General features: G+C 41.5%; 1 protein-coding gene across 1 annotated transcript; it reads left to right on the top strand.

Moving 5' to 3' along the window:
* The first annotated feature begins 1,863 nt into the window (after positions 1–1,863).
* Positions 1,864–6,667, top strand: LOC132591230 (uncharacterized). The gene is made up of 2 exons (XM_088658714.1): positions 1,864–2,149; positions 2,230–6,667. Exon 2 carries the CDS (start codon positions 3,075–3,077, stop codon positions 6,024–6,026), a length of 2,952 nt encoding a protein of 983 aa, XP_088514840.1. The 5' UTR covers positions 1,864–2,149; positions 2,230–3,074; the 3' UTR covers positions 6,027–6,667.
* The last annotated feature ends 10,490 nt before the right edge of the window (positions 6,668–17,157 follow it).

The following is a 17,157-nucleotide window of genomic DNA, read 5'->3' as shown; positions in this document are numbered from 1 at the left end:
GGAGGGAGCTTATTGTGGTCACTGAAACCATAGACTTGTGCTTTAAGGGCTGTTGGGATTTCAGTAAGTTTAGGCAGAGTCCAGGTTGGGAGCAAGCCTGATTCAAGATCTGCAGGACTATGGACAGCTCCCAAGCAGATAAATTCTTCCAACAATATTCAGAGGAGAACTGAGTCCCTTCATAGAGTTGCAGTTTTCACACCATAATGAATGGATTTCTTAAATACCCCCTCCCCCTCCCCCCTCTCCCTCTCCTTATCTAGGCCACTTGACCACTTAGTATGAATGTGACAGGGTGTCTCATGTTACTGATGGGAGTCATGAAAGTTGGGGTAAAGGTAAAGGGACCCCTGACCATTAGGTCCAGTCGTGACCGACTCTGGTCACGCTCATCTCACATTATTGGCCGAGGGAGCCGGCATACAGCTTCCAGGTCATGTGGCCAGCATGACAAAGCCACTTCAGGCAAACCAGAGCAGCGAACGGAAATGCCATTTACCTTCCTGCTTGGAGCGGTACCCATTTATCTACTTGCACTTTGACGTGCTTTCGAGCTGCTAGGTTGGCAGGAGCTGGGACCAAGCAACGGGAGCTCACCCCGTCGCAGGGATTCGAACCGCCGACCTTCTGATCAGCAAGCCCTAGGCTCTGTGGTTTAACCCACAGCACCACCTGCATCCCAGAAAGTTGGGGTAGGCAGCTGCTATTATTTGTGGCCTAACGAAAAACCTTGTTGCTCCTGGAAGCAGAGTCCAGGTGACTCCAGTGTTACATATGTACATGTATAACCCAACTGCAGTCTTAGACACTGAGGGAGAATCCATATTGCAGAGCAAAACAACATTCAGTTTCAACAAAAAGAATTATTTGTGTGTGTTTAGTGGGCAGGCAGCAGTTTGAGGGTCAGCCTTGGTAAGAGAAGCTATTATGGTATCTTCACATGGTGGAACAGTAGAGAGATAGAGGGTGATGGCAGTCTACCATTGTTGTATCTTATGTTTGTTAGGAACACAGGAAGCTGCCTTAGACCAGGTCAAACCATTGATCCATCTAGCTCAGTACTGTCTACTCTGACTGGCAGCTTCTCACCAGGGTTTAAGGCAGGGTTCTCTCCCAGCCCTATGTGGAGGCACCAGGGATTGAACTTGGTGCCTTCTGCATACAAGGCAGGTGTTCTGCTACTGAGCTATGAGCCTTCTAAGCCATAATGGACAGTCTGATTATTTTTGCCTGTCTTCAAATTAAGAAATGCTGCTTCTTCACTATAGTGTGGGGTATTGTTAGGCAATAGGGCCCATGGTCCAGCAATGCTGTGGTCAGGCTCCAGATCTCCTGCCTTATTCAATAATAATAATAATAATAATAATAATAATAATAATAATAATAATAATAATACAGTATGCTTACAGGGTACATGAACACATTACACAGCTCAATATCAATGAGAGCCTAGTCACCCACCATCTTAACTTGCCAAGAGATATGTTATATATTTATGTAAATTCCTAGGTAGCCTATTTGTGCCCCAAGGATGTAGAAATACCTCCAGCTATAACTACAACTATGGACACCATGGTCCATAGGGGAAGGTGCCATCAAAAAAAATTAACAATTGGGATTAACCAAAGAACACATTACTTAAAAAAAATCTTTTGGTAGCCTCTATTGGTTGGTTCTTTGAATATGGATATATGCAATGAGTGACTAATTTGCAGCACTGTAAAGGATGTTGGATTCCAACTCCCATCAGCCTCTACCAGCACAGCCAATGGTCAGGGATGATGGGAGTTTTAGTCCAGCAACATCTGGAGGCCATGCAAGTTAGCTAACCTAATTTAACCAACAAACCTACGGTATCAGTTACTGTGGCGTTTCACCTCTAGAGGGCCTAGAAGGAGTTAAGTTGCCAGGGAGGGAAACGACCAATGGGAGCTCTCCAGCCAGAAGCAGGGTGTATATAGAGAGAAGCAGGCAGGCAGGATGAGATGATGGGAGAGTTGAGAGAGTTAGATGTGAGGGGAGAGAGATAGATGAGAGGAGCTGGTGTGAAGAATAGAGCTGGTTAATATTGTGGTGGCTGTTAAATAGCGAGATAGACAGGATATAGTGTTAGGAGTTTAGTGATAATTATTATTAGTATTATTTAGAGGTGTTGTTGTTGTTTAGTCGTTTAGTCGTGTCCGACTCTTCGTGACCCCATGGACCATAGCACTAGAGCATTATTTAGAGGTAATAGGCCGGTAAATCATATTTAGAGGTATTAGGCCGGTATAGGAACCATCTGTGATTTTGGAAACCGTTTAAGCTTTGTACAGTAACCAATACGCATAAGAGTATTCAATAAACTATTCTGTTTTATTTTACTATATCTTGGTCTGAGGTGTGTGAGTGATTGAGAGTATTTGTTTGTCGTTGGCACAACACCAATAGACCGTCAAACGTCCGGGGGTGTTGTGCAGGTCAGTGTGACCGCGACATAAACTGGTGGCAGCGTCGGGATCCGATTTATCACGCTATAAAAGTGACAGCATCGGGTTCGAATTAGAACACTAGTACCAATAGGGACAACATTACACCTGGAGGGGAGGATAATCTGAGGAATAATTATCTAACCTGGGGGTGTGAGTGTGTGGTTCTGAGGTACTGAGAAGAAGCTGTAACAACAAGAGAAGAGAACTCAAAAGCTGTTCTGGTTGTGGGTTAGATTCAGAGTCAGTGAAAGTTAGCTAAAGGGTGAGAGAGAAAACCCCTAGCTGAACTTTGTGACAGGAATCTTGAAGAGCCTAGCCAGAGGAACAGAAACTGAGAGGAAATTTCTCTAGAGTTGTTAAGTTTAATAGAGACTCTCACAAAATGCCAGCTAAGAAAAGTAAACCAGCTGTGAGGGAAACCTCAGTTGAAAGAACCCAGGAGGAAAATGGGTCTTTACAAATTGAAGAGCCTAGAGTTGAAACAGTTAGTGAAACCCCATCTGAGGGGAGGGTTCCACAAATGTCTGAGGAATTTGAGAGATGGAAATTAGAGAAAGAATATCAGTAAAACAGAAATGAGATTGCAAAAAAACAGAAACAGAAATGAGATTGCAAGCTGAGAGGGAGAGAGAGGAAAGAGAACTGAGAGAGAAAGAAATGCAATTTCAAATTGAAATGAAAAAACTAGAACTAACAGCTCAGGAAAACCAAAATAATAGCAATAACACTAATTCCCAAACACAAGGGAAAATAGATTTGAAACGTTTCCCTGAATTTAAGGAGAAAGATAACCCAGAAGCTTTTCTAATATCATTTGAGAGAGCCTGTAACGATTTTCAAGTAAAAGATGAGGAGAAAATGATCATTTTAAGGGCTAGAATTAGCGGAAAGTTAGCGGAAATTTATGCTAATATGCCAGAAGAGCAAGCAAACGACTTTGAATTATTTAAACAAATAACTTTTACCCATTTCGGAATTACCTCAGAACAGCTAAGAAAGAGGTTCCGAAGTGTGACAAAAGGGAAGGAGGAAACATATGCTCAACTGGGCACCAAGATTTCACATTACCTCACCAAGTGGCTAGGCACAGAGAAAGCCAGTACCACCTCACTAATAAAAGAAGTGTTTGCTTTAGAACAATTTTATGAAACTATACACGGCCAATTAAGATATCTAATAAAAGAGAAACACCCTAGAACCCTTCAAGAAGCTGCTAATTTAGCTGATCAGATAAATGAAATACGGGACCATAGATTTGATGACCCAAGTTTTGGCGGGAAACTGTGGGGGTCTCCCAAAAACAAATCCCAGGCAGTGAAGAGAAACCTTTCCTCAGAGACTGAGAAAGGAAACAGAACCCAAGGCAGCACTAGTAGTAATGAAGAGAAGGGGAGGAAAAATAATTACACAAATCCTAAAGAAATAAAATGTTGGGAGTGCAATCAATTTGGCCATAAAAGTTTTCACTGTAAAAATAAGCAGGATAAAGCTCCAAGTGTTAGCCCTCAGAAGCAAGCTTACTGTGTCCAGTCAGCTGAGGCAAGTCAAGCTAGCCCAGTCACCATGACGACAGCAGCTCCACTCAGCCTTCATGCTGTGGCAGTTGAAGACACAGTAGCTCATTGCTATACCATTAAATATGAAAATCAGTTGTTGAAGAATGCTGGGGAATTTATTGGGATTGAGGGGAAGCAAGTTATTGCGATTCGGGATACAGGATCTCAGGTGACAATTGTTCACGCCGATCTGGTCTGTCCCTCTAAAATAATCCCTGGAAAATTGATGAGATTAAAAGGAATTTCTAAACAGCCAGTGGTGCTGGAAGTCGCACGGCTTCAAATTCAGTACCAGAATTGGTCAGGAGAATGGGAAGTGGCAATATCTGAAGAGATTCCCTCTGCTGTGTTAATAGGATGGGATCTCATAGAGCACGTACAGAGTTCTTTTGTATTAACACGTACTAAAGTGAGTCAGCAGTCACCTCACGCTGAGGAGATTGCTACTGTTGCCAATGAAGCTAGAGCTGAGGAACTAAACTGTGAGGGGGAAAATGAAGCCCTGTTGGTTCCTATTATAAGAAAACAAAAATCTAGTTTGGCTCATGAGCAACAAGAAGATTCAGAGTTGTTAACTTGTTTTGAGGCAGCCAATACTCTAACACCTGAAAGCCCTGAAAAGTTTTGCTTGAGCAAGAGACTTTTAGATAGGGAAGTTCAATCTACACAAGCCAGGGAAGGAAAAGGAATGGTTATAGAACCTGTGATTGCGAACCAAACCCTTAGTTTGGCTAAAAAGCAAAACGAAGACACTGAGAGGCTGCCACATGATTTATTGTTAATGCAAATTACTCAGAACCCAGAAGTAATAATTAGCCCACCAAGTTCTTTAGGGAATACCTTTACTAACACCAGTGATGCAAAGGAAAACAACTTGCTTTATCAAGGCTGGGGAAAAGTAGATAAAACTAGTCTGAGTCAAGTTGCAGTAAAAGGGCATGAAGAAGTTAAAGTGGGGGGAGAAAAAGATTCCAAGTTAGAGAGTGATCCTTGTCTCTCAGGTCCCACACAAGAGCTTCCTAATGTCGCACAATCTCACAAGAGTGGTATGGATAGGGAAAACTTATCATACCATGTTCCTGGTTCAGCGAATATATTACCTATGAATGAGAGTGGTTCGAACACTTCTGACAAACCCAGATGGATACAGTTTAACCGTGCTCCAGGAAAACTCAATAGGTCAAGATCCGTGCCTAGAGATTGTTTCACTTCAGTAACTGATACGATTACTCTTTCAAAAACAAGTCTGAATGATACTGAGACTCAGTGGCAGAAAGACCTGTGGCATGTAAGCAAAGTCCAAAATAGCTGCAATATTACTCAAGTGCCAGCTGAGAAAGCAGAGTATGTGATCAGGAAGTCTATTAGTTCCAAAGAAACCAAAGAGGCCAAGCCTATAGTTTTTAAGGAAACTACTGAAGAACCTAACTTAAGTAATACAGAAGGAAATGACCAAATTGGTGCCAAAAAGAGAAAGCTGACTGTGCATTGTGGGTCAGTTAAGCGCAATAGAATATCTGTTGCAGATAAAGTAAAAGTAACAGAATTAGAAATCTCGAAAAGTGTGACTTTGTCAGAAAAACCTAGGGAAGATATTGAGAAATCAGATGATACAGCTATCCCTAAGATGTTTAGAAGAGCGAGGAAGCGAAAGGCTGGAAAACAAGCCATAGTTAAAGAAATAGCAGAGACAACCACCATGGCAGTGCCTGTCAATCCAAAGACAAGTCCTAACCGAGGAATGCCAGTTGCGTCTGCAGCAAAGATGCCAAGACCCAGAGGCAGACTAAAAGTATGCCCACCTGAGAGGAATGTTATTCGCGAGGGAGACAAGAGTGAAAGAGAGGTCGGTTGTGAGCGTCCACGAGCTTACGTCAGAGAAGAGATCCCAGTTGACACCCAAAGAAAGTCATCTCTAGATCATAGATCGAGTGCTTCATCAACGTCTGGATCCGACAAGAGTGACAGCGGTACCTCTGTTATCCGAAATTTGGACTGACAATCTACCCAGGAGACCAGAGGAAGAAGACCAAGGGGACATTTAAAAAAAAGAGTTTGTTTTATGCATTTAGAAGTGGTATGTATATGTGTATATTTGGAATGGGAGGAGGAAAAGGTAAAAGTATAAATGTTGTATTTTGAACTATTGTTGTTTGAACAGGAGAGTAACTGTAAGAAGTTAACCCTCCTGTTTCAAACTTAATTAAGGGGGGAGGTATGTGGCGTTTCACCTCTAGAGGGCCTAGAAGGGGTTAAGTTGCCAGGGAGGGAAACGACCAATGGGAGCTCTCCAGCCAGAAGCAGGGTGTATATAGAGAGAAGCAGGCAGGCAGGATGAGATGATGGGAGAGTTGAGAGAGTTAGATGTGAGGGGAGAGAGATAGATGAGAGGAGCTGGTGTGAAGAATAGAGCTGGTTAATATTGTGGTGGCTGTTAAATAGCGAGATAGACAGGATATAGTGTTAGGAGTTTAGTGATAATTATTATTAGTATTATTTAGAGGTAATAGGCCGGTAAATCATATTTAGAGGTATTAGGCCGGTATAGGAACCATCTGTGATTTTGGAAACCGTTTAAGCTTTGTACAGTAACCAATACACATAAGAGTATTCAATAAACTATTCTGTTTTATTTTACTATATCTTGGTCTGAGGTGTGTGAGTGATTGAGAGTATTTGTTTGTCGTTGGCACAACACCAATAGACCGTCAAACGTCCAGGGGTGTTGTGCAGGTCAGTGTGACCGCGACAGTTACCTTTTGGTCTTCCTACAAAGCAATAGATTTCCTCCTGCAACAAGTCTGGTAACATGGTGGCAGCATAAATTTATAAGAAATGTTTACTTCACCTCATTTTAGTAATTATAAAGATGACAATTTAGTCTAGATCCAACCTTATATGGATGGCTTTGATAGATGCATGATTGCTGGTTTTGTTTGTCTGTAATTGTGGGGTCATTTTATTATTCTCTTTTAATTACACTTGGAGCTGCAAATTATATTTGAGAATGTTTAGTTGTATTTTACTGTTTGTCAGCTAATTATTATGTGTTGAAATGGACAGCTGGCTGAGCAATAAACCCAAGCTTGATTTGACTATTCAAGTAGCTTTGCACAATTATGACATGAATAACCATTTAAAGTAACTTGTCAGTATTCCTTGCTGCTGTAAGGGCAGTTCTTCAAGCAGGTTCATATATGCATAGACTTCTTGGATAGACAGCAATAGGAGAGGCTTAAGTAAATATGATCATTCTGTGTCTGTGGGTAGGTTATAATAGACACTTCTTTATCTGTGAAAATTCATAGGTATCTTTCTTGTATACATATAAAGCTCCAACAATTATTTCTATTTCATTAAGAGCACTGAGCAACTTTTCATTGCAAGGCTCAGTGACATACACATATTTTGCATCACAGCTGTGGCATGTATGTATTATGTCTCCAACACTTCCGTTGGATGAAACCATGATCACGGCAGGGGCTCTTTCGAAAATCTGCAAAAACAACCTGGTATCTTGCAAAACCCAGCAGGATTTTGCAAACTCCTGAAATTTATATTGGCAACACTTTCTGGCTGCCAGCATCATAAATAAATTCTGATCTATCTAAATAATGAAAATGTGTTGATTGTAACATGAACAAAACAGCTATATTTTGCTCTTCAGATGCTGAAGACTATTTGGCTCACAGCAAGATATTACATCAAGGTGTATAACCAGCCTGTTAATATTATTGCAGGCGAAACAGCAATTTGTTTAAAACGATACTTCTAACATTTCTGTTCCATTTTGCATTAAACTAGAGTTTCTACATGGTGTGAGACCAGGGTCACTATGGCCAACACTCAAATGCACATCTTAACTTAGAATTACAGGTTGTTTAACAAACCTAAGCCTCCCAAACCTATGGTTTGAAGGGAAAAAACAAATTATATTTGGTACCTTAGATATATTTTCCAAAACTTTCTAAAGAACTATCTACCTAAATCTATTCAGGCTTTTATCCCTTCAGCTATGACATCATTGGTTAACATTTAGTGAGAAACAGCAAGTCCATCAGCTTCATCAACATTTATTTATTTCAAAATATATAGGCTATTTTTTCCATCCAAAGGCTTTCAGAGGTGTGTACACCCCTCTCTTTAAAAAAAGCCCTGCAATGAGAAAATCAACCAATTACAATGAAAAGAATCAGTTACATAAAACAAACATTAAAAGCAGAAGTTAAACTCTTTTAAAAAGCGGGATCAAAAATTAAACAGTCTGAACTTGTTTTCCTATTAAATCTATGTTCTATGCAAATGCCAATAATAAGTGTCTGTATTAATATAATATGCAGATACATTCCGATTGTCCAAATATACATATGAAATTAAATGTTGAGAATTTGATGAAGTTTTAAATTTTGTAATTCACATTTTGATGTCAAGATCCAGCTTCATAATTTGACATTCAAAATTTGAGGTGATAAGTCAAAGGGTGCCTATTCAGATTTGTCATACAATATAAATGCTTTGAATTATACTGCAAATTAGTACTGTCAAATGTTGATTGTATTACAGAAACTTTGGATGCCAAATATTGGTGCTAGAAATTAAATATTTGCACATCCAGAGAAGACTAAAGATAATATTTGCTGTGAAAATTCACAGAGAGCTGCACCAGTTTGATATTTAAGTAGCCTTGGTTCTGTTCTTCATTGTTTACAGTTAGTTTTCTATTCTTGTTATTATTTGTATTAATCTTTCCTTTTAGTACAGAAATGATTCCTCCTTTTTTGAGGATAGTGCCCATCTGGTAAAACATGCTGTTTTGTTCCTAACTTGTTGTCTCTGGACACATAAAACAGACAATAGAAAGAGAGATTAGCAGCTTTCGGAACTCTTAATTGCTGCTTTATAACTAGAGTGTCAGAGGCAAAATTAATACCCATGTCTGTTCCTTTCATTTCTCTTACTTCATTGAAATTTTTGCATCTCATTGACCATCTGCACCAACAGTGAGGGTAGGGCCGGCTCTAGCTAGAGCCCTGGTGGCGCGGTGTGCCAGGGCGCCGGGCCAGTAGGCAGGGCGCTGCGCGGAAACCATACTGCGCCCTGCGAGGGCGGGGGCGCCGGAGGGATCTCCGCCCCTCAGCGCCAGGGCGCCCGACCTGCTCGAGACTGCCATGAGTGAGGGATCCATATGAAGTAAATACAGTCATACCTTGGAAGTCAAACAGAATCTCCTGCAGCCAATCAGAAGCCGCAGAAGCCCCGTCGGACATTTGGGTTCCAAAAGAACGTTCGCAAACCAGAAGAATCACTTCCGGGTTTGTGGTGTTCAGGAGCCAAAACATCCGAGTTCCAGGGCGTTCGGGATCCAAGGCACGACTGTACTGTATTAGATGAGACAGCTGGTTAGGTTATTATTGATTATGTTGTATTTTGTTTACTTCTTCATCTACCCACTAGAAAATGACATGTTTGATAAATGATAGATAGATGATAGATGATAGATAGATAGATAGACAGATTCACATTCTATTGCTTTGTTTTACTGTGAGCTGTCACTCTCACACCATGGCAGAACCAGGTACTAATAGGTTTAGGAGAAATACAGAGATGAGTAGCAGGTATGCAGTTTTGATACATTACTATTAATCTCCCCTCCTGCCCTGCCCACCACATTGCAAAGTCAGCTTCAGGTTGGGATCCAAAGCCTGATAACCTAATGCCTCTCAGAGCCTTGGGGCACCCCTTTTAGTTGTGATTTCTTTCTTTATTGAGTTGTACATAAATCTATTAGTTTTATCCAGGTCATCCATCCAGCCCCATGGCATTTCCAGGAACTCATTCACTGCTGAGGTGGTGGTCAAGTGGACTATTTGGGGCTGAAACCACTTCAGAAGGAAAGAGCCTTGCCTCTGCAGCATGTATAAGGAAGTTAGATGGTGCCTGGCGGATGAAGGTCATTCTGGACAGGACTGGCCCACCAAGCGAAAGAGCAAAATGTGGCTTATACTGGTGTTTCCCCAGCCCATTACAAAAATATTTGCAGCACCAATTTCTAAATTCTGAAAACTTGTCCACCCATACACAAAATCATAGATTGGATGTAAATTTTTGCAAAACATGGCATACAATATGTAATTACGCCTACTAATAGTCCAATTGCAGAGTCTGAGCTTATTATTCACTGGGTTTGGGATGTTCCACCATACTCAGTACACAAATAATTCAAGATTCTTAAGTGTAAAATAGAAAGAATGGTATGAAATATGTTTGTCCTTATTATGCCATTCAGCAACCTCTATAATATTTCTTTCATGTAGTAATAGATTTTTCTTTAAGGGTTAGAGAGGGATCGACACAGGTGTAATGCCAGGTGCAAGAAAATGAGCATCTCTAATGGGCATCTTATATATGGTGGAAAACTATCTTACTGCATGGTGTTGAAATGCAGCTGTGTAGAAGCTCTGCACTTTCCCCTTGAAGAGCATATACTGGGAGCAACTCTACTTACATCTGTTTGCGTGTGTGGATTTGTGACTTGATACTTCTGAGTCATCCTCTGCTGCAGCTGGCTTGCAAGACCATTCGTGGAATCATCATTCATCTTATAAGTGAATGTAAGATGCAGAGAGATTTCTCTGGATCCTGGCGGGGAGGGGATGTCATTCCAAAACTAGCCATCCTATTTCTGCTGCGGCAGGAGAGAGGCACTTAAACATAGTAATAAAATGTTGAGTAATGATTTGACAAATCTCAAAATAGCATTTTCTCCTAATGTTGTCTAGCATGCAGGTTATGTCAGTATTCCTCATACTGCTGAACCCTAACTTAATTTTTGGACTCTGAAAAAATCCAGATAATTCAGGCTACACGAATATCTTATAACTCAAACATATGATTTTAGGAAAATAAAAAAATTCCTTCCGTAGCACCTTAAAGACCAACTAAGTTTTTATTTTGGTATGAGCTTTTGTGTGCATGCACACTTCTTCAGATACACTGAAACAGAATCCACCAAACCCTTATGTATATTCAGAGGGTGGGGATGGGGGTGATGGGAATGGGTGATGGGCTGATGGGAGTGGTAAACCTGTAGATGGCTGTTAACGACTGCTGATGACTGCAATTGGTCCTGGGGGGAGGCACTAAAGAAAGCTTGATCATGCATAATGAGATAAGAATCCGATGTCTTTATTCATCCCAGGTGGCTCCATGGTTTTAAGCTTGGTAATGAGTTCCAATTCAGCAACTTCTCTTTCCAGTCTGTTCCTGAATTTTTTTCTGTAATAACTGTTTACACTTGTCTGTTCATCATTTAATCAAGAGGTGACCTAGAAAAATAGGAAGGCCCACACCAGACATCCAACACCCTGAACAGCACAGGGTGAGAGCAGTGAGAGACGAGATGACCATGCTTGCTATTGGCATGCAGCTCCCAGAGGATTGGCCAAGAAAAAATAGCTGTTTGTGACATATAGAGAGCAATACCATACAATATATAATATGAAACAATACCAATGAGAAACAAAATCCATTTCACAAGAAGAGCACAAGAACATGATAAGCACCAACAGAATCCTTAAAACTACAAAGCAAACATCATCCTTCTATCCATGATATTAATATCATGCAATTGCCTTGCAAATAAATCGGTTTTAATCTAGTGCCAAAACAAGTGTATTCTATAAGCAGGGCATGGGCTGTCTGGTACAGAAAGGCGTGCTCCCTCAAATGTTTAGGTCACAATTCACTTAGAGCAGGGCTTCCCAAACTTGGGCCTCCAGCTGTTTTTGGACCACAACTCCCATCTTCCCTAGCCAGCAGGACCAGTGGTCAGGGATGGTTGGAATTGTAGCCCAAGAACAGTCAGAGACCCTAGTTGGGGAAATCCCAATTTAGAGCTTTTAATGTCATCACCAGACACCTTGAATTTGACCCACAAGCATTTAGGCAACTAAGGCAGATCCTTCACAATCGGTGCTGGGTGATTCCAAGCCGCTTTGCCCATTAACATTCTGACAGCTGCTTTCCGCACTAATTGCAGCTTTCAGTTCCCCTTCAAGGTCAGTCCTGTTGCCTGCAAGCAATAAATCAAGAGATGTGTCTACAGTGTAGAAACCCCTTGAGCTCTATTGTGCAAAGGTAAGAGAGTCACCTGCTGCTCCACCTACTCCTGCCTCGGACCCACCCACTATTGACATGTGGCCCCAGGAAAATTGCTCATGAGGGTATGTGACTATCAGGCTGAAAGGGGGTTTCCCACTTCTGTTGTATAGGGTCATTGATTTGAAGAGAGGATCCATAAAAGGAATGGTGCATCCCCCCCCCTCTCTCTCTCTCACACACACACACAAACACACAAACAAGGGCAGATTAGCAGTGGTCATCATATGCCTTTTCAGACATTCATTCCTTGGACAGACAGTGGAAATGTGAACATTTCCACCAGTTCGCCAGTCCTGCTCTGTGACGTCAACAGCATATCCGTTTGAAGGGTGGCATACAAATACTTAGATAAATACATTATTATGCTCTAGTGGGAGCATGAAAAGGCATACTAAATGGCCCTAAATGGCCTCAGTCCTGTATACCTGAAGGAGCGTCTCCACCCCCACCGTTCAGCCCGGACCCTGAGATCCAGCACCGAGGGCCTTCTGGAGGTTCCCTCATTGCGAGAAGTGAGGTTACAGGGAACCAGACAGAGGGCCTTCTCGGTAGTGGCACCTGCCCTGTAGAATGCCCTCCCAGCAGATGTCAAGGCAATAAGCAACTATTTTACTTTTAGAAGACAACTGAAGGCGGCACTGTTTAGGGAAGTTTTTAATGTTTGATGCTGTACTGTTTTTAATGTTTGGTTGGAAGCCGCCCAGAGTGGCTGGGGAAACCCAGACAGATGGGCGGGGTATAAATAATAAATATATTATTATTATAATTATTATAATTATTATTATTATACTTTGGTGTACTGTCTACACCAAATGACTCTGTTTTTTCCCCAAACTGTATGCTTACATGATTTGGTGATATCATAGGGTGACCAAAGAATTCTGCCAAATAACTTTGAACTCAGCCTTTTCAAATGAGGAGCTCTGTGGACATTTAATCAATATTATGTATTAGTTTAGAGGCGACATTCTCAGCTCAAAAGAAATCTCTGCTGGCTTTCTTCTACATAATGTCACACCACTTATGCTCAGATTTATTTCGGAGGCTGTCGTTTTAATTAGAGCAAATAAGCCAAGGTTAATATTTTCTTCTATAATCGTTGAAACTCATTTTGTCCCTGCAGTAACTCCTGGGATAATAGCGATCCTTCTTCCTTCTTCGTTGCAGCGCTGCTCAGGTGTCCCAAATGGTAGCAGCTCAGTGCTTAGCTCTGCTATCGACACACACGTACCACATTCTGCAGACTGCGGTCAGATGGTGCTTTCACATCTATCAGTGGCTACTAGTCAATGATGGCCATGTGGGGCTTCTAGGATCAGAGGCAGCGGGCCTCTGAAGAACAGCTGCTAGGGTATCAATGAGTGGAAGAGGGCTTTTGTGCTCATGTTCTGCTTATGGGCTTGCCATAGGCATCTGGCTAGCCAGTGTGAGAATAGAATGTGGATTGGATGGGCCTTTGATCTGATGCAGCTGGGCTGTTCTTATGTCCCCATTTTCCCATGGATGTGAATGGGAACGAGACTGGAAATCAAAAGATAGGACTGTTAACTTATTATTATGTTTAATTCAATTTAATTATCGGAAGCTCAAAAAAATGTACATTGGAAATAACTGGGAAATTGAAATGTTGAAGGAAATAAACTTACTCCTTAAGAAACAACAACTAATAAGAAGTTAAACCATATTTATCGTATTGTTTTTAATTATCACTGTCACAAGGCAGAACCAAAATAAAAAAATAAACAAGTGTGCCCTAAAACATTAGCCACACCAATTGAAGCTTTAATCAACTGAAGCTTTAGATGATAGATCAGCCGATGAAACCGCACAGCCCTAAACAAACACTTTGTTCCGTAATGGCACAGAGGGTTTCCCATGAATGTTACACAAGGCAGTACTGTTTTTCTGTTTGGCATTTGTTAAGAAAAATTGCCATGAACAGATTAGCAGGTGGTGAGAAAGCTGTGTGGGGCTAGTCCTGTACACATTTACTATGGAATAAGTCCCAGTGATCTCAGTGTTTGTTTGTTTGTTTGATATTACACCTTCCCCGCCCCCTTGCAGGACCTACAGGGCTCACAACATGAATTAGATACAGCTAAAAAAAAACCCAACCCAAACCAGTCAGTTATAAGTATTTAAAAAGCAATTAAGCAACTTGCCATATTAAAAACAGCACTGAGTCAAAACAACTTAAAACCATTTAGAAGCTCAAAAGAAGAAAATATCAGACCCTCCAATTGTCCCTATTTTCCAGGGATGTCCCTGATTTAGAGAAGCCACCAGTTTCTGATTTGTTCCCTGAATGTCCTGCTTTTCCTTAGGATGTCCCTATTTTCATTGGAGAACTGTTGGAGGATATGGAGTTATCCAACTGTCTGAAGGCAATCCTGTATAGGGATTTTTTTAATGCTTAATCCTTCATTATGTTTTGATATATGTTGGAAACTGTTCAGAGTGCTGGGGCAACCCAATAAGATGTGTGGGGCATAAATAGTAAAATTATCTTTATGAAATGGGATGTCTCTATTTTCATAGGATAAATGTTGGAGGGTATAGATATAGAATATGCAACCAAGCAGCCACCATAAAGGCTCTCTCTCAAAGTATAACTTAGTTACAGGTAGGTAGCCGTGTTGGTCTGACGTGGTCGAAACAAAATTAAAAAATTAGTTGAAAGAAGATGTCAGTCTGAAGAATCTGAAGAAGTGTGCATGCACACGAAAGCTCATACCAATGACAAACTTAGTTGGTCTCTAAGGTGCTACTGGAAGGATTTTTTTTAATTAAAGTATACAGTAACTTAGTTCTTCATAGACATGCATAGGATTGTATCTTGAATAATGAGCTACAAAACTATTTTAAGGTGTTTTGTTTTGTTTTTAAGCCATTTACACAAGACTAGTCTGGATGGTGTTCCATTAATCATGGAGCCGGTAAAATTAACTTGGAATTCCACTGTGAAGCCTTGCAAAATAAGCCAACGCCACTTACAGTCCATAAATGATTTTAGAAACTGCACACCTAAATTAGTCACACACACCCTTTCTTGCATGGTTACTTTGGAAGAAATTTGTATTCACTACAGGTGACCTGATGAGCAGCTGTTTACAAGCCTGGCCCTCTGCCGAAATACTCTTTGACCGCTACAGCTCCCTGCCCGTTTCCAGCAAGCAAGGAGCTCCTGTGCTCTTTAATGCTTTTATTGGAGGGAGAAAGAACATCAGCAGCTGACACAATTCGCACCACTGCATCATCTGCCAACATTCTCCCTTCTAAGCAACTGTTAAAAGGGCATGGAAGCCTTAACCTGTATTGAGTTTGGCAATCCTAATTCAGTGCTCCATTGTTCCCGTTGCAAACTGTGTGGGCTTGAATATAATAGCCTTTTGTCTAATATTTTTTACCCCTTGCCTTTTGTGTTCTTTTAATTCACTTTCACAAAACAAAACATCTATTTCTCTGCTAAATAACTTTGCGCTTCAGAGAAAGACTCCTCCCTCCCCAGCTTTTCATCACCATCAACAACAACAATTTAAGGTATATCAAAAATGAAGCACCTTTTCTAATGGGGAAGATTTAAAGATATACATAACTATCCTATTGACTTCAATGCAATTTAAATGTGTCTGATTTCGGATGAATCACTAAACCTAAAAAACAAAATAAAAAATCTTATAGGTCACTTTTAATTATTTCCATATGGCAGGTGATCGGGAAGGGGGCTGATGCTTCTGCGAATCTGGGAGAAAAGGACACTTGGAGGTTCTCCTTTAATTCTTTCCCAACCCTTAACCAGCTTTTGGTTATGCATAGCAGCTGAAATTTACATCCAAATTCCACCCACCCCCCTCGCCATGCACATTTCCCAGCCCCATTTCAACTAAAAAAAAAAATGGTTCAGGAGAGTGTGAGTGCAAGAGGAGGTAATGACAAGGGGAGGGTTTTGTAACGGTCCGGTCGGCGGGCGGTTGAAGCCCTGGCTGAAGACGTCAGGACCAGAGGCAAGATGGTGGTGTAGAAGCAGAAACAGGTGCAGGGCTCAGGGTCCAGCAGCAGGCAGTCGCAGGGTCAAGGAGCAAGGCGTTGGCAATGCAAGGGTGCAAGGAGCAAGAGGCCAGATGCAAGCAGGCAGGGATAGCGTTGCTGTGGCAAAGAGCTGAAGGGAAATGCTGAACTTTTATCCCTCCCAGCTCCTGCCACCAGGTGCAGTGAGGTATCAAGTGGCCTCACCTGAGTGGCCACTCCTTGCTTCTCCAGCACAAGCTGAGGCAGGCCCCAGTCCTGCAAAGCACTACAGGCCCCAGAGCCTGACTCCTGCCCATACTCCTGACAGGTTTGCCTTCTGTAAATCACCCTTCCCATACTAGATGTGGAAGAAAAGGTGGAGTCACAGCAACCTTTTCCTACGAAGAGAAAAGCGCATTGGGATGTGTTGCCTTGAGCAAAAAGTGGCCAGAGGTGAAAGTGGGTAAGGATAAATAGTTATGTATCTCCACCAGCCTGTTGTGGCTGTTTTGGGGTTGTTTTGTTTTGTTGTAATTGGGAGGGGAAGAGATATACACAACTGCATGTCACATCTTGTTTGGGCCTCAGTGCGAGATTGTCCCTAATTGGGCCTTGAGTCTTCAGACCATGCCAGCTAGTTAAGCTTCATTTTTTCCTTCTTCGTGGCTTGTCAGGATGGTGACAGATGTCAACCAGTCACATGCTTCCAGAGCAGCCCAAGCAACTAAATTGTTTATTGACTTCTTGACATACACAAATAAAACAAGTATCATTTTGCAGCAGCTAAGCTTTGGGTTGCTGCCAGATCTCAACAATGGCAGAATCTGGCTCAGAAACTGCAGTTCCAACATACTGGAATATTCATCGAAAAATGCAAAACAGCCTTAACAAGTTTCACAACACTTTTTTTCAGATCCATTGCATGCTCATCCAGTAATGGATTTGTGGTTTCAGTGAGCATT

Source organism: Zootoca vivipara, chromosome 15 (assembly GCF_965207765.1).
Source record: "Zootoca vivipara chromosome 15, rZooViv2.hap1.1, whole genome shotgun sequence".
Lineage (NCBI taxonomy): Eukaryota > Metazoa > Chordata > Lepidosauria > Squamata > Lacertidae > Zootoca > Zootoca vivipara.
This window is presented reverse-complemented; position numbering and strand designations above follow the sequence as displayed.